Genomic DNA, 20,074 nt, shown 5'->3' on the forward strand with positions numbered 1-20,074 from the left:
GAAATATAACAAACGTTATGAATGTTATGAAATGTATATTGTCTGATGACATGTACGTTCTGTGAATAATGTTGGTATATGTTCATTTGGCCTGTGGATTTTCTGAATGAGCTTTTATTCTACTAAAAAGGGCATGCATGGAGATTTGAGCTAATCTCAAGAATAAACAAATCTGTTATATTTTGTCTTACTCTTACCTCTTCTCTGACATGACCTCAATGAAAAAGGGCATGTATGGAGATTTGAGCTTCTCAAGAATAAACAAATCTGTTATATTTTGTCTTACTCTTACCTCTTCTCTGACATGGCCTCAATGAAAAAGGGCATGTATGGAGATTTGAGCTATATCTCCGTTATATTTTGTCTTACTCTTACCTCTTCTCTGACATGACCTCAACGAAAAAGGGCGTGCATGGAGATTTGAGCTTCTCAAGAATAAACAAATGTATATAATTAACTCAATGTATTGATCAAGTGAATCATCAATTTGTGTGGTTTTCACTTTATTTCTCTCAACAATTTTATGAGTGATGAAGAGGATTTCAGGGAAAATACTTTGGTTACATGATGATTCTTGGAATTGTGTCCCATTGCCTTACAGAAAATGGAAAAGACATGTTGTGCTTTCTATAGAGTGAAATGTACTACCAGGTAAGCTGCATGTGTGTGATGACTTTGAAAGAGAGGAATTGAGTTAAGCAATCAGCGAATTTCAAACAAAAATACATATTGGATTATATACAAATATGTATACATTTTTGGATTCATGGACATTTTGCCCGATACAAATAGCAATTCATGGTTTTGATGTTCTTGACATGTGAAAAGGAAAATTCAGAAGTGTAAAATATGTTTCATATCAAGTATGCCTTACAAATCTTGGCAACTTAAAAAGTAATTCTATATGACAGTACGTGCACCCATAATTTGATGACACAGGAACACAGTTTGGTAAGTATTGTACAGAATGCATGTACTGTATCATCATCATTGACTTTTATTCATATTATAGTGCATTGTACAGTACAGGCTTCAGTACATGTGTATATGCATTAAATCCTGGAATTTTGTGTGACTCGCACGTAAGTCTTAATGTGAGATAGACAAATAGCGAGATAGTAAATTCGGCAAAACCTTTTTAGAGGTCCGTGAACCCCGAACTTGCAAACTATTTTAAAGATCTTAAGGATTGCAAAGAAATATGTCCAAACGATTTGGGAACCATAGTACGTAGATAACAGGGCCTGATTCTCTCACCACAAAATGGGCTATAAGACACAGTCCACAGTCCCACAACTCTATCCACAAATTCCGAGGTACGTCTCACGAAATCCTGCATGACTTGGTGCATAATCCCAAAGCCGGTACTGTACAACAATGAGATAATGCAAGTTGACCCAAAATAGTAAACCTATCGTGTCGATATTCTGCATGGCATATTTCAAAACTCACAGGGTGTAAGTATGATGAAATGGCATATCAAGGTCGTTTTTACAATTTTTAAGTGATCGCGAAAAGCGGCAGCAAGAAAAAAAATCACATTTGTATTCATCACAAGCTATATCATGAGGCATTGCATTTTAGGCAGTAACTTTGTACTGTGTTAAGACAGCCTTCCCTCACATACTCGTCAATCCACGAATGTTCTAATCATTCTTCCAAATTTGCAACTTTACTGTAAGATACCACATTTGCTACAGTGTAACCACTTATATAATCCAAAAATTCACAGGATGTACTAGAAAGGTAGTGGCTGAAGGATTTGTCAATTTACAGTGTAATTACTGTAAAAGCAATTGCTTGACCTTGAAAAGTTTGGAAAAATTCAGAATGGCATTATAAGATGTACATTCCTCAAAGCATAACAATGCAAAGCCTAATGGAATAGCTTGTGTTGGCGCCATGTTTGTCTTTGCTTTTTTGTTGCGATACAAAATTGACTATAACTTGTATAAAGTTTGTTGAAGCTTTTCACTATCTAAATATGAGCATAACATATTCATTAGCCAGGTAATGCATTTGGTCATTTCATGGAATTTGCACATTGTTTTGAAATATGCCGTGCAGAATGACAGGCTGGACTGTTTACTATTTTTAAGACTAGCTAACTTACATATCTCAATTATTGTTGTACATACACTATAGTTGTATAGATAAAAGTCAATGATACGAGTTTCCGAACTGTTTGTGTTCCTGGGCAAGCCCTCAGGTCATCAAATTGTGAGTGCACACGCTGTTTTATTCAGTTTTCAAAGGAAATTAAAAGGTTTGGTTGGAAAACTTACTATACTGTGCTAAATATACCCTGACCTCAAGCTCTCACTTATTTTACCTAATTTGGGACTCCCGTAGCCATTTGAAAATTGCGTCATAAGTGGCCAACATCACTCTCGCGGCAAAATATTAGCCCTCCCACCTCTAGACCTGCGTTTTGGGGCATCAAAGAAGAATTGAGCTGAGAAATTCACTCTGGGGTATATTTGGTATAATAAGTTTTCCATCCGAACCTCTGAGTTTCCTTTAAGAAATAAAAGATTGTCTAAATAAAGAAATCTTTCATGACTTTCACATGGTCAACAACATGAAAATGTTGCTTTCTGCTTCAATTTACCTGCCAAGAGCTCCCCCTATTTGCATTTGATAACATAATTAATTGGATTAAGTTTTTCCCGCCGATTCTGTTAGTCTATGTTTTCCTCTCCTAATTTGCATGAATTTGCATATTCAGGTCTCTCCTGATTTGCATACTTGAGATTCTTTGCTATTCTTTAGTCAGGCCTGTAGACATTGCGCTATGTACATTGTATTGTATTTTCAATGCTTCGAAGGCTTACAATGGATGCGTTGTGTATTGCTGTATTAAGTTTACTCATTTCTAAGTGAAGATTCATTCCTTTTCCTGTCAGTCAATGTGCTTGTGTACTGGGGTTTCGACACCCCAATGTCTTCCAGAAAAGACATTCCTCGGGAGAACATTTGCACAGACTGATCAGGAAAAGGAATAAAGACACTTAGAAATGAGTAACCTTGATACAGCAATACACAACACATCCATTGTAAGCCTTTGAAGTATTGAAAATACAATACAATGTACATAGCGCAATGTCTACAGGCCTGACTGAAGAATAGCAAAGAATCTCAAGTATGCAAATTAGGAGAGACCTGAATATGCAAATTAGGAGAGGAAAACATAGACTAACAGAATCGGCGGCAAAAACTTAATCCAATTAATTATGTTATCAAATGCAAATAGGGGGAGTTCTTGGCAGGTGCTTTGAACACCAACACACTGACCACACAATTCCTCTTTTTGTGATTAGTCAAACTGCTTAGCTACTTGGAAGAACTATGATATCTCAACATTTGAAGCAGAAAGCAACTCATCAACAGGACATTTTCATGTTGTTGACCATGTGAAAAAGACGTCTTTCATGACTACCTGTTTATATTTCTTAAAGGAAATCTAAGAGGTTTTGGATAGAAAACTTTATATACCCCAGGGTGAATTTGTCAGCTGTATTTAAACACTTGACATCACTTCGGGACGCCCTAAAATGCAGAGGTGGGAGGGCACAGATTTTCACCCTCACAATTTGCCACGATTTTCAAATGGTTACAGGAGTCGCACACTAGGTAAAATAGGTGAGAACTTGACGTCGGGGTATATTTAGCACATTATAGTAAGTTTTCCAACCAAACCTTTTTGTTTCCTTTAAAAACTGATATCACAGCATGTGCGCCCACAATTTGATGACCAGGGCAGGAACACAGACAGTTCAGAAACTTGTATCATTGACTTTCATTCATACTATAGTGCATGTACAACAATAATTGAGATATGTAAGTTAGCTAGTCTTAAAAATAGTAAACAGTCCAGCCTGTCATGGGTAACGCACGATGTTCTGCACGGCATATTTCAAAACTATGTGCAAATTCAATGAAATGACCAAAGGCATCAGGCTCATAGTTACATAACGAAAACCTTCAACAAACAAGAAATTAATCGTCGATCTTATATTGCAACAAATAAGCAAAAAACAAAAATGACGCCAACAAGCTATCTCAAGAGGCCTTGCATTGTTCTACCTTGAACATTCGTGGATTGACAAGTATGTGAAGGAAGGCCACCATTTTGTTGGGCAACATACGAATGACATAAGAATAATGTATATGTATACACAAAATTACTGCCTAAAACGCAACGCCTCACGATATAGCTTGTGATGAACGTAAATGCTATTTTTTTTCTTAGAAGATTTGTAAAAACGACCTTAACCCTGCAGCTTTGGTCATTTCATCGAACTTGCAACCAGTCTGAAATATGCCGTGCAGAATATCGACATGTTTTCATTTAGCTTCAGTAGTGTATGGTACCAGGTAACGAGGGTGGTCACGACAGGCTTGACTGTTAACTATTTATTGGTCAACTTGCATATCTCATTATTTATTTATTTATTTATTTATTCAAATTCACAGATTGCGTACAATCTGAGGGGCGCCGGCAACAGGAATCTAGTTCCTCTACGAGGCCGACTCCCCCAGAAAATTTACAAAGTTGAGATAAAAACAATAAATGAAAGACATCAAATACTAAAAGAAATACATTAAAAAAATGAGTAGTGTAATAAGGTCAAATGATAAGGAAAACAGGGTAAACGGTTAAGCTATGTCACTATGCAAGATGAGCAACGACAAGTGACGACAATTATTGTTGTACAGTGTACAGGCTTTGGGATATGTATCAAAGTCATGCGAGATTTCGCCGGACGTACCCTGGGATTTTACGAGGGACTTGTAGGACTACCGCGAGATGCTAATTGTGGCGAGAGACCTAAATAATCAGGCCATGTTAAATTGAGCCTAGTGCAGTTCCCAAACAGTTTGGACATATTTCTTTGCAATTTTTAACACTAAGCTGCTGCTCCCAGTTACAACCGGTTTACAAACACTTGCAAATAGTGCTGCTTAAGTTTGTTCCCGACTGGGAGACTAGAGGGCAAAGGGTATTGCAAAATCACTGATTACATCATCCCATGATCCCTTGCGGCCATGACGTAACCAACATGGCGCCCGTGTCATCTGCCAAGCTTCTTTTTGTTGTTTTCGGCAATAAATTCCCAGTTTTAATGCCCAACTGTCTGGGTTTACGTACAAATATGTGTTTGGGGAGCTTGATACTACAGATTCTGGTGAAAAATACTCAATTCCATGATCGACGATTCTGCATTCAGTGGCAAAAGTGACGGCGTGCACATGAAACAGCAAGTATGCATTGTCCCAGGGGGAATTAACTCAACGGCGACGGAAGTAAACGCAGTGTTGGAAATTTCGACATCTGTTGTGGAGCTGACAATGGTCAATTTTATTTGTGAACGGGATAGAAGTTGGAGGCAAAAATAGGTGTATTATATTCTTTATATAGTCTCAGAATGGGGAATGTTATGTTGCAATGGATTAGCATATTAGCATATTAGCCTAGTAGTCATAAACTCAAACTCAAACTGCAGTAATCTGAGTGCGTATTTCTTCATGTGATTCTGAAATAATTTCCTAAATAGCCTGTGGCCTTCTGACATTTTACTAATGATATCTAAAGCTATGAACATTGCAGAATGATAATTTTTACATCACTGTACTTGTTACACCAAGAGCTACACACTGATGTCAAACTTGATGGAAGAACATCAATTTTGCTGGAGATTCTAATTGGCTACTGTCTTTCCCGATTTAAATGGACCAGTGTTTGATATTGTAGAATTCTCAGGAACTTTATGGTCCAGATGCGAATATTTGCTAGAGTAGATGATTTGGAAGCATTGTGGAAAATGTTTTATTGCTTTTGTGTATTTATTACCCAAGAAAGCGACTGCTGCATGTATGTCCACCTACGCGTCTATAGCCATTGCCGAGTCGCTGTTTGGTTTCCGACTGAATGTGACGTAAAGACGCCGGTCTTTTATTATTGCAGCAGTATGTGACAATAGCTATGCCGCGACGCGAAATCAAATTCCCGGGAACTTGAATGGATTCACAGTAATTAGACAGTGTACAGGTAGAGACCAATCTTTATTGAGCACAGTATGCTGTCTGCCAAAGCGTAATGTTGTCTTTGGTAGGTCTCTGGCAGCTTAAGGGTTAAGAACATTCAAAATAGTTTGCAAGTTTGGGGTTCACAGACCTCTCAAAAGGTTTAGCTAACACAGTAGATTAAGTTTATCTTGAACTCGGGCAAGTTCAGAGCCTACAAAGGTTTTAAGGTCTCACATGAATAGTTACGTGCAAGTCACACAAAATCCCGGGATTTGATGCATGTCCCGAAGCCTGTACTGTACAATGCACCATAGTTTGAATAAAAGTCAATGATACATTTAGTACATGCATTCTGTACAATACTTACCAAACTGTGTTCCTGAGGCATCAAATTGTGGATGCACACACTGTCATATAAAATTACTTTTTAAGTTGCCAAGATTTGGAAGACATACTCATGACAAATATTTACTAAATGTTCATTTTCACATGATGTCAACAACATAGAAACCATGAATTGCCATCTGCACTGGGCAAAATGTCTATAAATCCATAATGTAGTTTTGAAAATAATCCAATATGCATTTTTGTTTTGCTGATTCCTTAGTTCAATTCCTCTCTGTCAAACATCAAACACAGCTTACCTGTAGTACATTTCACTCACAGAAAGCACAACATTGCCTTTTGCATTTTCTGTAAAGCAATGGGACACATTTCCAACAATCATCATGTAACCAATTTGAAAGTATTTTCCCTGAAATCCACTTCATCACTCATATCATTGAGAGAAACAAAGTGCGAAATTAGCCTTGACTATATTTCAACCTCTTTTTGTCCTTCAGGTTTATATTGCTATCTTCCTTCACAATTACATTGTTTGATGTCAAACAACAATACAGAAGTCTAAATCGTCATGTGAAATATCAGTAGTTTTGGTACAGTGCTTGTACAGTGATCTACATATAGCTTCTGAGTGAAGCAGGGTGGAACTTTAGACTAAGTCTTGTGGCTTTTATTTCCTAACAAATCTGCACTGCACTGGACTGGGTGGAGAGAAACAGCAACAAGCTATGATGATAATTTTACAAATCAAATTTTCATAATCGCAAAGATATTGTATTGCTGCCATATACATGTTGGCAACTTTTTATCATTTCCTATCTGTCATTCTTTAGCATCACTGCAACTTACCGGTACTTATTTTCCACAATAGTTGCATTACACTTAGATTCATCCCTAATATTTTGTTGCTTTGATACTAATTTGCTTCACGATGAACATTTTGTTTCTTTCTCCATGGACAATTTTTATTTCAGAAAAAAAAGGTCAAAATGATGGAGTCTAATGTAATGAAGAGGATATCAGGGAAAACAGTCAGATTGCAAATGATATCAAAGATACACCCCATTGCCATACAGAATGAAAAAACAACGTTGCAAGTGCTTTCTTCCATTTAGGAAAATGTACTGTGTTCTCCACCATATCTGCAATAAAATATTAGTCACAACCTTAAACTAGATGTTAGTATAAGGTGAATTCTTTCAGAAATGACAATGAACAGAAGGGAGGGCCTGAGTTTTAACAGTAGTGGTTGGAACTAAAAATTCAGAGGTTCAAAGAAATGCCCTTTCACAACATTTTTCATTGCCATTTCTAGGGGTCTGCATGGGAGGTCCCTTTCACGCTTTGCAATAAATTCTGGAAAGCAGCGACCATGTATTACGCTTCATTTGTGTAGGCTGGATGTTTCGCATTTGATGTTGTTCCGAGTGACCCGACTTTGAAATGTACAAAGTTCAACATTAAACGGCAAGACGCGGAAAGCAACGGCCCTGTATTACGCTTCATTCACGCTGGTTGGACGTTTCACGCATAATGCACAGACTATCTTATCGTTCATCTGAGCAGTATGGCTTCTATAACTGCGCAACATTCAAACTGCTGATTACGCCTTGCAGCATGCAGACCCCATATTTGAAAGAGTTCTGAAAATTAAAGCCAACTCACAGTCAAAGTCCGATGTACTCTTGTGGATGGCTGACAGGTCCCATGGGAATACAGGCAAATCCTCCTGGAATATGGACAGGCACACAGGATACAGACAGGCCCCACATAGGAATATGGACAGGCACACAGGATATAGACAGGTCTCACAGCAACATGGTCAGGTATACAGCATCAGCTTCCAATAACCTGGGGTGTAAAAGAAAAACATATTCAGAAAAATCAGAATGTCAGCACCAAGGACAGATCCTGTATTGTGACTCAACAGAGCTGACAGCAATATCTGATTTCGTTTTAAGATTGGAATTACTTGCGACCAGGAAAGTTTTGTTTTTTTTAATGTTAGTGCGAATTGAAGAAAAATCATGTCAAATTTACACAACACTATTCACAGAGCAATATTGCATGACTGCCATCTGACAACGAACAGTCAATATTTACAACATTTGTTTAAGATCTAAAACCTGCTTTGGGTCAGGGGAAGAGCACATGAGCTTTGTTAGTAAGGCAAAAAAAGAGAACAGAAAATTACATTGAGTCAAAAGTCCATTTAAATTATACATTAATTTTGTACAATATCAAGCCAAACAACAATCACACGAAAATACATCTCACATCAGAAAGTACATCAAAAAGTTAACACACATCTCTCATTGAGAGAACATGTTATTCTGAAAGATATTCAAGAAACTTGCACACAATAGACAGAACATAACAGGCAATTTCTCATAAACAAAATGAAACACTCAGACTCTGAATGAGTAACACTTTTTGATTGTAGAGAAATGTATAATGAAATATAATTCTTATTACAAACATTCAAATACACATAGCAATTCACCCAGACACAGATAAACATGAAAATCATTTTTTAATGATGATTCTGAATACTTTTCATCAACTTACGGTCAACACTTCATCTTACCTAAAGATTAAATCACTGATTGTTTTCTTTCAGAATTTGTTCATAGAATGGACCTGTCTACTCCTGGAACGTAAGGTCAGAGACATGTGACCCTAGTAGCGGGTCATACGTGCCAGATAACTTGTGTCTTTTTGTTGAGGTACCACATCTAACCTGGACAGAACTAGGCAGGACCTACAGCCCTGTGGTGTCCCTGAGACTGATCGTTGTACTGAACAGCTACTCAGCCATCCACCAGGCTCTGGGCAGGAAAGGGGAGGACTTCAACGGTAAACCTGCCTGGTACACCTTTCAAAAGATGGGGATATCAGACAACGGTGCTTCTCAGGTTATCAGTTTACAGAAAATAGTCGACGTGATGCGCATCAACCCTATAGCTGGTGCCGGAGGCATGCATACCACCTCCAATGATACCACCCTGTTTGGATATGACATACCAAAGGACACGATTGTGTTCCTCAATATCTGGGCAGTTCTACACGATCCTGAGGTCTATCCTGAGCCGGATGTCTTCAAACCCGAGAGATTTCTGGACGACAGCGGCCACTTTAAAGAGGAGGACACCTTCATTCCAGGGTAAGTTGGAAAATTAGTCTTGAACTAGTTTATCAATTACTGTAACAAATGAAGTTCAATGAAAGCATAATTGTTAGTAACAATTATACATTCATTAAATTCAAGGCCCCTATTGAAGGTTTGGAAGGGAGTAAAATTTAAGTCATGTAATGTTAAGTGTCTTTACCAATAAGGAGACAACATCCAGCTAGAAATCCTAGTAATTGACCCCTCAGTCTCGTGTCCACTAGCCACTCGACCATTCCATGCCAGAGTTACACAGGCCTAAAGCTGCAACGTAAAGCCAGCGGCCCCGTGTATTAGGAAGCTTCAGGCATAAGCTTCAAACCACTGCACGTAAAAGAACGTATGTGAAACGGCATTATGCTTCACATCAATTGAAGATGACTGCTTTTACTGCTGTACCTGTTTACCTGAAAATGTTTTAGTTCTAGGTACACAGTCCGCCCTAAAACCCTGTGTCTTCATCATGAAGTTTTAACTGTTTGCAGGTTGGCGTGCGTGTGTGGGAGAATAGCTGGCCAAGATGGAGCTGTTCCTGTTCTTCACCTCCCTCATGCAGCATTACACTTTCAAACTGCCAGAGGGCGCCGCTAAACCATCCACCATTGGCAAGATTGGGCTCATAAACACTGCTGAAGATTGGTATCTTCATGCCATTCCAAGGGAGTAAAACGTTGAAGTGATTCTGCTGAAATGAGTCATGATTCAGTCCACTATAGCTGGAAAATTGGACAAATTTGTCCAAAATTTGGCAAACATGTATTCTGAAGTAAAATCTAAAGCCACGTAAATTCCTGCTAGGTCAGTTTTATAAGTAATGAATCTTACGGTGTCAAAAGTAGCGAAGGGTTATGTACATAAAGGTACTATTGTAATGTGTGTATACAGCGTAGTCTTGACATAAACAGCAATAAAACCGTTAACGTTGTTGTATCACTTGTTGTATCACTAAATGTCTCATGACACATCTCACTTGTGTGGTTGTTGATATTTCAAAGTGCTTCTACATGTATAACATCACATCCCTCTGATGTTATTGAACATCGAAACCTTAAAAATCATACTTCCGGTTCTCAACTGCTGCCATCATTATATTTTGGAATTGTATGTAATCATAATAATTAAATCTAGTAGAATAACTAAAAAAAACGATTCTTGTATGTTGTATTCAATTAAGTTCAAGAAAACAAATAAGCTAGTTCAGAGTTGCTACTATGCATGTAGTGTCAAAGGTAAAGGCCCCCCAGACGTGAACAACCCGTCTGGGCTTTGTTATGCAAATCGAAACAATGTCGAGACGGGCACTGTTTACAAGCCGGGGGCCTTCACCTTTGACACTGCACATGTGTAGTAGCAACTCCGAACTAGCTTATTACAAATGTACATGTAAAGTTACAAATTGTAATACAATTCAACTTCAACTTCAACTTCAACTTAGACTACCCCCAGATAACCCCGCTAGGGGCAAAGTAGGGGGGGAGGAGGTCCCAGGCTAAGGCGGGCAGGCCTCCAGCCTGGCGCGGAAAGACTCAACGGTGGGAGCCGTAACAACCGCGCCAGGCAGGGCGTTCCACTCGGGTATGGTGCGGGGGAAGTATGAATATTTGCAAGAGTCTGTTCGAATGTAAAGTGGTTGAAATTTGAGCGTGTGGCTTCCCCGGGTTCGCCCCTGGGCTGGTTTCAGTAGACTATCTGTATTAATATTGATATGGTTATTAATTAATAATAACTAGCTTATAGAAAAAGGTGAGGCGGGCGTTCCTCCTCCTTTCAGAGAGAAGGGTCCACTGCAGGTCATTGAGCATTTGTGTCACGCTGCTATTCTGCCGGTAGTCATTCAGAGTCACTCGGGCGGCCCTGCGCTGGACGGCCTCCACCGCCTGTATCCCTTTGGTGGTGTACGGGTCCCAGACGGTGGCACTATATTCCAAGTGGGGCCGCACCAGCGCTTTGTAACAAGTGGCCTTGACCCTAGATGGACAATGGGTCAAATTGCGCCGAATGACCCCTAGTACCCTGCCGGCTTTGCTAGTGGCGTAGTTGATATGGGTGTCCCACCGCAGATCGTCGGACAGTTGTACTCCAAGATAGGGGTGGGACTTGAGGGCTTCTCCACTTAGGGAGTACTGGGTTAGGATAGGGTGCTTTTTACGGGTGATATGGAGGATGTGGGATTTAGAGGGATTGAACGACATAAGCCAACGATTTTGCCAATCTGTTAACGCATCAAGATCAGACTGTAGACCTTGTGCGTCAGAAGGCGTGCTGATAGTTCGATAAATCAAGCAATCGTCGGCAAATAATCGAACGTGTGAATCTACGGAGCTGGGGAGGTCGTTAATATACAGTAGAAAGAGCAAAGGGCCTTGTACCCTGAGGGACTCCAGAGGTGACCCTGACAGCTTTAGATGTTCCGCCGTCAAAGACAACCCTCTGGGTTCTCTCTGTTAGGAAGGCCCTAAACCAAGACTGAAGAAGGTCAGAAATGCCATAGTGCTCGAGCTTGCTTAGCAGCCGCTCGTGGGGCACGGTGTCGAATGCCTTGCTAAAGTCAAGCACCGCGACATCGACCTGTTTGTTATGGTCAAGATTGTTGGCCAAGTCTTGGAGGGTGAGTACCAGCTGGCTCTCACAGGACAGACCCTTCCTGAAACCGTGCTGCGCCGGGGACAGAACGCCATGAGTGTCAAGATGTTTCATCATGTGGCTGTGCACGATGTGTTCGAGCACTTTGCCACAGACCGATGTCAAAGACACCGGCCTATAGTTGGAAGGCATTGTTCTGTCACCCTTTTTGAAGATTGGAGCGATGTTAGCTGTTCTCCAATCCTCAGGTACGTCTCCCGTAGATATTGATTGGGAGAATATTGTCTGTAGTATTGGCGCAATTTGCTCGGCAACAGTTTTCAGGAGGCGAGGTGGTATTCCGTCTGGTCCTGTGGACTTGCTGGGATTAAGGCTTGGCTACCCCCTCCACTGAGATGTTAAGGGAGGGGAAAGTTGGAACTACGGATTCGCCAAGGGTAGGAACGGTAGATTTATCCTCCCTGGTAAACACTGACTCAAACTGGGCTCCCAGTACTAGTGCATCAGCCTTTTCCTGGGGGTCAGATGTTAGCACCCCCTGGTGTCTTATGGCCGATGCACCAGTAGAGTCCTGTCTGAGAGATTTGACATAGCTCCAAAAGGCCTTGGGATTATCCTCGATGTTTGTCTCAAGGTAGTTGGAAACACAATCCCTATGGGCCTTCCTAACTCTCTGCTTAACTCCCTTCCTGCACCTCTTGAACTTTGCCCAGGCTTCATGGGAGTTGGATGTCCTAGCCTTGGAAAAAAGTTCAGACCGCTTACGAAATGCTTTGCGAATCTGGGGTGTTATCCAAGGTTTGCTAGATTGTGGCCTCACTCGTTTCCTGGGAACATGCTTATTGGCAGCACCACTAACGGCTGCCTTAAACAGCTCCCAGTTTTCTGAGGCAGTATTATGCTGTGCTTGGTCTGCGAACTCACGACTGTATGTTACCATATCCTGCTGGAGTGCATCGATGTTGGCTTTCCTCCACAGGTATATGAGTCGATCTTTCGTGTTGGATGTTTGGGGCTTTACTTGATTTCTACATATGGCAAAAGCCATGTTCTGCAAAACTATAAAAGTCAATATTACACAAACTTATAGGTATAGGTACTTATAAGTTATATCAACATAAGAACAATATTACCAACGCGCGCTGAACAATGTTCATGTCCACCCAATATCTGCTTGGAGATTACTCAATTACAAACAGCTGACAGCAGGGTGAGCTGCGTGTGACGTCACATGGCCATGCTTCAGAAGAAAAAACGCGAATTTCGCCATGACATCGCCTCGTCTCTTCACAAAATGTCCCTCATAATGGTCAGAACAACTTAGGACACAAACTGACGGCCGCTTACCTCCCAAACGGACGTTTAACAGCCCACAAGGACGAGTTTTACCCGAGGTGTTCCTTCTTTCCCGAGTCCGGCCGCCATCTTGATTCACATTTCCCGGGCTCTATGGCGCAGTGCACCATGGGGACCACCTGTTCTCTTCATCAATTAACTTGAATTTTTGAACTTTTTCTACTTCGGTTTTTGACAGACAAGGACGACGTGGCACTGCACTCAACTTATACTAGTAACAGTGCCACATACAGATAACAGTCTGGGTAACAGACTAGGCCGAGACTTGTGCATGAAATTGTATTTTTAACAATTTTATTCAGCTTGTGGATGCAAGCAAACATGGCTCAATTCTACATAATGAGGCTGAAGTTACGGGCATCTGAAGTGGCCGTTATCTTTCCCGAACGATTTCAATGTAGTCCAAGACTGTTTCCCTGGTACTGCTTTTATAATGGCGGAACATTTATTTGCAGCAGAGCTTCGCGGTAGATTTCGTACCGGAACGCGTACAGAGTCCGAGAATGTGTTAGTCAACAGGACAATGTGTAGAACGTCCTCCGCTATACTGAACGTAGACATCGACATGATGTTTGACATAAATAACATGGCGATCGGCGGGAGCCAAGCCAGCCAGTAGACCAATAGGGGGATACCCAGTGTCTTCGCAGCCTTAAACTTGTTCTCTAAAGCCTCTAAAGGGACCACGTCAGGACTGGGAGAGACGTTCTTCAGATTGCCCTTGTGCCGCTGCGCCTCTCGGTAGATGAGAATGGCGACTCGTACTGATGATCATCATGAGCAGGCAAACGGCGCTGGAGGCAGAAGCCTCTGTCAGATCGGGCACGCTGGGGTAGAGACTCGTTGGCGAGGCCTGACGTCGTTTGCGCCGTGATTTGTCACGACTTTCACCGTACCGTGTCGAATGTCGGACGTTTCGGCCCATGGTCAGTTCGGCCCCTCCCAAATCAGGACGTTTCGGCCTCAGGTCCAAGACATTTCGGCCTCAGGTCCAAGACGTTTCGGCCTCAGGTCCAAGACGTTTCGGCCTCAGGGCCTGGACGTTTCGGCCTCAGGGCCAGGACGGGTCGGCCTCCAACAGGGCATCATACGGAGATTTGGTTCGTGTTTCAATGCTTTAATTTCGAATTCTTATTTTCTTTTTCAGATGCAATTTTCCCCGACAGTCTTCAGACACCCGAATTGTATCATCACCGAACCATTTTAAATGTTGAAGTTGTTACCAGTTATGGCGTGGAATTTTTTGTTGTATTGTATTGTATTGTGTTGTCGATTTCCTTTTCACTAACACATTCATGTTCTTTGAATCATTTCTAACTTAAGATTAACTAGCCCACAGCCCATCGCAAATTTTGACTATTTATTGACAAACGGGACTATTGATATAACATACAACAAACACCTTTTCACTAACACGTTCATGTTCTTTGGATCATTTCTAGCCCGCATCGCAAATTTTGACTGATTATTGACAAACGGAACTATTGATATAAAATACAACTATCACCTTTTCACTATCACGTTCTTTGAATCATTAAACTGAGCGATTAAACTGTCTAAAGTAAAAATATCTAACTATCACTGAAACAACTAAGTAACCAGACCCAGAATACAATACTCGATACAAACTAGAAATAGAAAACAATTAAAATAAAGTTACAGTAAAGTTACAAAAATTACAGGTCCGTACATTGTAACTTACAAAAAATAGTGTACTTCACGGTAGCAAATTACACGGTGTAGTGGATATTTTGATTTTATATGATGAACTTTGACTTCACGGTGGCAGCATATGATTCACAAAAAGGAATCATGCATGATAACAATGAAAATTGTGAACATAAAGTTACAGTAAAGTTTCAAAAACTACAGTAACCGTTCATCGCAACTACATGTGTATGTACTAGTGCCCGGGTGGTCCGAAGATCTTGGAGCACACCTCCAACAGCATCTTGGCAGTCGTCTCTCCAGCCGCAAACTTCTCCCACTCTGCGAACAGGCGGCCCTGGATGCGCCTGTACGTGGCCCGCTGGTACCGGCGCACGTTACCCTCTGGGACCTGTCGAGTGTAGACTGCTACCAGCTGGCTTTCCCGGTGCAGGAGAGAGATGAGCAGGTACATCGGGAGGTTGGGCTTCTTGGCTTTCAGGTTCAACCTGTTGTGCCAACCTTCCACGTCGTTGGTGGTCCGAACGGACAGACCGTAGACCGACCAACGGCGTGGGGTCCAGAGTGAACCTGAAAGCCAAGTGTTATCCACGTAGTCTGCCAGCTCGGTCAGTTGTCTGGACCCCCTTGCCTTGGCCCGCAGTTCCTCGAAGGCTGGAGGGATGCAAGCTGCGGGGAGGTACGGGAGGGCTAGCAGTCTCCGCAACCACCTGAAACGTATAATCAAAAACATATAAGGCCATATAACAACCTATCCGTCACATCAGCAACCACACGCACATATATTATTGTCAACAGAGACTTCAGATACAACTGTGATTCTAAACAAACAAACAAACAAACCAGTGAATCCGCTCGTCTTCCATGTACGGCTTCTGTAGTCCACACTGCTGGGCGTGCCACCAGACCACCTTCTTCCAGTGGAAGCTGCAGCCCCTCATGCGCACGGTCGGTAGCAGCTGAGGGACGACGCGCCACAGCGTATCTTCGTAGTCCACGACGCACTCCTGGACTTGGATGTCATCAGGCAGTGCGTCCAGCAGCTCACTGAGGATGGCCCGGTAGTCCCCCTTCGCCCTCCCAGACATGAGTCCAAATGCGAGTGGGACCTATAACAGAATAGGACAAACATCAATAATAACTTCGAAAAAAAAACAGTCTTACACTTTACAAGTTGAGTAATACATCAATACTAACTCCGAAAACACAATTCTTACACTTTACAAGTAATATCCATTAATAGCCATGATGTGCGAGTTAACAATGCACTTCTAACTGAAATTATAGAAAGGGATAATACAACGAAATTCTATTCTTACCATTTTGATGTTACCATCGTGCTTGAGGAACGCATGGACCGACAGCAGCTGCACGAATGGTGGTCGCGCCACCTTGAAGGTGCCGTCCATATACCAGCTGTTCGACTGGCCCAAGAGGTCCAGCTGCTGTCGGGTGGCAAGCAGGAGGTGGCGTCTTCTCCGTCGGTTGACTCCCACCGGAATGTCGGCCCGAAGGAAGTCCTCTGGAATGTAATGTTCGTCAAGTTGGAAGTTCATGAGGTCCTCGAGGTCCTTTGGCTCCTCGGGTCTCATTTTCGCCTTTGCCCTGTTGACCCGACGTAGCAACGCAGCTTGGCTGGGCAGTCCCGGGTGATGTCCAGCCTGCAGAAGGATCTCATCGACCAATTCTGAAGCTGGCTCAAAGACTTGCTCCCTTGCCTTCGTCCTGAGCTGAACTGTGACCTGGGCCTGCAAGGTTGCCGCCAGTTCTGGTGGGTGGCAGTGGCTGTGAAACCCCGCTTGGTACTGTTCCCCCTTCTGTGTCACGATAGCGCGACAGTCTACACTGCCATTCCTCTTCGTGCACCGCCAGTGTGTTGTCTGTCCGTTCCCCTGCTTTACGGGCTTCACTGTGTAACTGTAGCCCGTACTGCTCACCAGCATGTCCCGTCCTTTTCTTGTCGCTCCCTCTACCACAGTGTAGGTGACAGGTGTATCGGACGCGTCGGACTCGTCGGCGTTGTCTTCTATTGGCCCATCGGCTGGATGGGTCAACGATGTCTCCTGCACATCCTCGACGGATGAAACAGTGCCGTGACTGAAGTCGTTGAGGCTATCGCTGCTTTCTGCACCAGGGGAAGCCGGTGTCACAGGGATTTCGCACCCCCCTGATTTTGAACCCCCCGGTGCGAAATCACTAGGGATCTCGCACCCCCCGGTGCGAAATCCCTAGCGATCTTGCACCCCCCCAGCTAGGGATCTCGCACCCCCTCCTCGAACCCCCCTAGGGATTTTGACCCCCCCCCCCAAATATTTCGAAAGGTGCTCTGTCTGTGCAGCAATTATATTCAAAACTGCATTTTGATATAATAAAGCCTTAGTTTAACGTGGTAATCGAGAGTATTACAAGTTGCTGAGTCTGACAGAACAAACATCTAAGACTCCGGGAACCCATGCCCTGGACTAATGTAACGCTACTAGTATTTCAGCACAGCGCGATGATGGTGACTCTCTGTGCACGATGATTCGTTGTAATATTCTTCCTTTGTGCCATGAGGAATGTACGATTAGTTCATAGTTTTACTTCAATGTTCATAATTGATTTTTTAAATCATTTTAGAGACTTGAATAACATTTTATCATACAAAATTATATCACATATTGAATGGATGACGGGTGTTAAATATGGTTAGACAAAATTTATCGAAGCCTTAATCGAAATCTTATGACATTTCTGAGTAAGAATTATTAGTCATTTAATGTTAAAAACTACGGAAAAAAAAATGTCGCCACCAGGATTTGAACACAAGAACCATGACTCCCAGATAGTCATTGCACAACCCACTTCAGTCAACAGAGCATTTGAAATGTCAGTTATAGTTACAAATCAATTTGTTAAAAAGATAGCCACTGGGAATTATGAATGCCGTAACAGAACACATACTACACCCTGGGGGTGCGAGATCACTAGAGGGGTGCGAAATCGCTAAGGATTTCGCACCGGGGGGTGCAAATTCACTAGTGATTTCGAACCGGGGGGTTCAAATTCACGGGGGGTGCGAGATCCCTGTGACACCGGCTCTGTGGAGGGGATAGATATATATATTTTTAATCATATTGTATAAAAGAATCAATAGTCAATTTGGCTAAAAGATTTTTTTTAATTGAAATTTCACGTAAGTTATAATCTAACACTGGATACCAGTAGTTATGAAATTGAACATGTTAGTTAAGAAACTTATTTTAGAATAATGAAAATACATAATTTTTGAAACGTTCTTTCCTTGTATTCAAACAAAAAAATCATACCGTTCCCGTTGAGGTCGTACAAATCACCCACATCCTCCTCAAGGTCGTCAGAAAGTCTCGAGCTTTCAGCCAGAGGCTGGGAGGTCGGGTCGTGTTCCATCCGACTGCAGTCCTCACACTGCCAGGTCGCCAACTGCTCGTCGGCGTCACCCCTCACCATACGGCGGTAGAGTCTCCTATCGATTCCTAAGACAAAAGGGTAGATCGTTCATTTAATACCATGAAAAAAATCGTCCACATTACAGAGATAAATTACGAGACGCAGGGATTGCAAATAGTTTCATAAATACGAATAGTACATGGGTTTTTGCAATTAGCCATCGGGCATGGATCTCCGGGTAAGTTATTACCATTATCTGTTACATTAAATGTTTTATCTTGCAAGTTCAAGTTGTTGTCGGAGGACTAATTGCAACATGGAACAATACATAGAAAGGGTATACTGTAGGTATAGTGTACATAGTTAACAATGTTGACAAGTAGAACAAATGGCTATTCTACGAACTACTAAGAGGAAGTGACTCAATGTTTTTGTAATGAGTGGGTTTTGAGAGGTTAACATGGATTCTTTCCTGATCATTGTTGGGCAGTTTGAGATAATGTATTTCGTCTTCCACCGCTTTTGACATACAGTTGTTACAAAATCTTACTTTTTGTTCCGCTCTTTCTCAATTTCAAGTGGGCGCTAATTCTAAACTAGCTAATTGCTGATCTATATTATATGTCACATTTTAGATAGATAATGCATAAGGATTCTCGTACCTGTACCACAAACACGGTGCTGACACATGCCGCAGTCGCACTGCAAGGCCTCATGTTGCAGTTGAACTGATTTCCGACACACAACGCACTGAGGACAAGTCTCGGTCTCCCGACACACAACGCATTCTCGAGCTTCATGTTCAGGACAAGTCTCCATAGTAGTGCCTTTCAGATGTGTTCTGAGTAGCGACTGAAGTCATCATTTTTTTCTCTCCCGTTTTATAGCCAGATGAGTTGTCTGACAAAGGGACCCGGTCTCTATTGAAAATCACGTTTGATTGCCGATGCGCGTGAAGTACCAAGATAGGTGGTCTGACAAAGGGACCCGGTTGTTTTAAGACGTAATGTTCAATGTGTTTAATGTCTTAAAGTTCAATTGTTTCACATAGATTTACCTTGCATAGTACGGTGATACACATAATAACTAAATGGGCCGAACCATCTTTGGCCTGGGGCCGAACCGTCTTTGGCCTGGGGCCGAAACGTCTTCGGCCTGGGGCCGAAACGTCTTCGGCCTGGGGCCGAAACGTCTTCGACCTGGGGCCGAAACGTCTTCGGCCTGGGGCCGAAACGTCTTCGGCCTGGGGCCGAAACGTCTTCGACCTGGGGCCGAAACGTCTTCGACCTGGGGCCGAAACGTCGGGGCCGAACTGACCATGGGCCGAACTGTCCTGCTACCTACCGTGTCGTACCACTCCTTCAAAGGACGTCACGACATCGAGGAGAGCACACAGCGCCATGGCCAGGGCTACATAATAAAAAGCTTAATGATAACATGGGACTTTTCATCAGCCACTGCCTACAAAGACGAAGTCAAACCCCCCAGTAATGTAGAAATATTAGTTAGGTGCATAGA

The 20,074-nt window shown here is 42.3% G+C and overlaps 1 protein-coding gene across 1 annotated transcript; it reads left to right on the forward strand.

Annotated features, from left to right (window-relative positions):
- Positions 1-8,523: 8,523 nt before the first annotated feature.
- Positions 8,524-10,471, forward strand: LOC136422102 (uncharacterized). The gene is made up of 3 exons (XM_066409752.1): positions 8,524-8,532; positions 9,006-9,535; positions 10,027-10,471. The coding sequence occupies exons 1-3, from the start codon at positions 8,524-8,526 to the stop codon at positions 10,130-10,132; spliced, it is 645 nt and encodes a 214-aa protein (XP_066265849.1). The 3' UTR covers positions 10,133-10,471.
- The last annotated feature ends 9,603 nt before the right edge of the window (positions 10,472-20,074 follow it).

Source organism: Branchiostoma lanceolatum, chromosome 16, assembly GCF_035083965.1.
Source record: "Branchiostoma lanceolatum isolate klBraLanc5 chromosome 16, klBraLanc5.hap2, whole genome shotgun sequence".
NCBI classification, from domain to species: domain Eukaryota; kingdom Metazoa; phylum Chordata; class Leptocardii; order Amphioxiformes; family Branchiostomatidae; genus Branchiostoma; species Branchiostoma lanceolatum.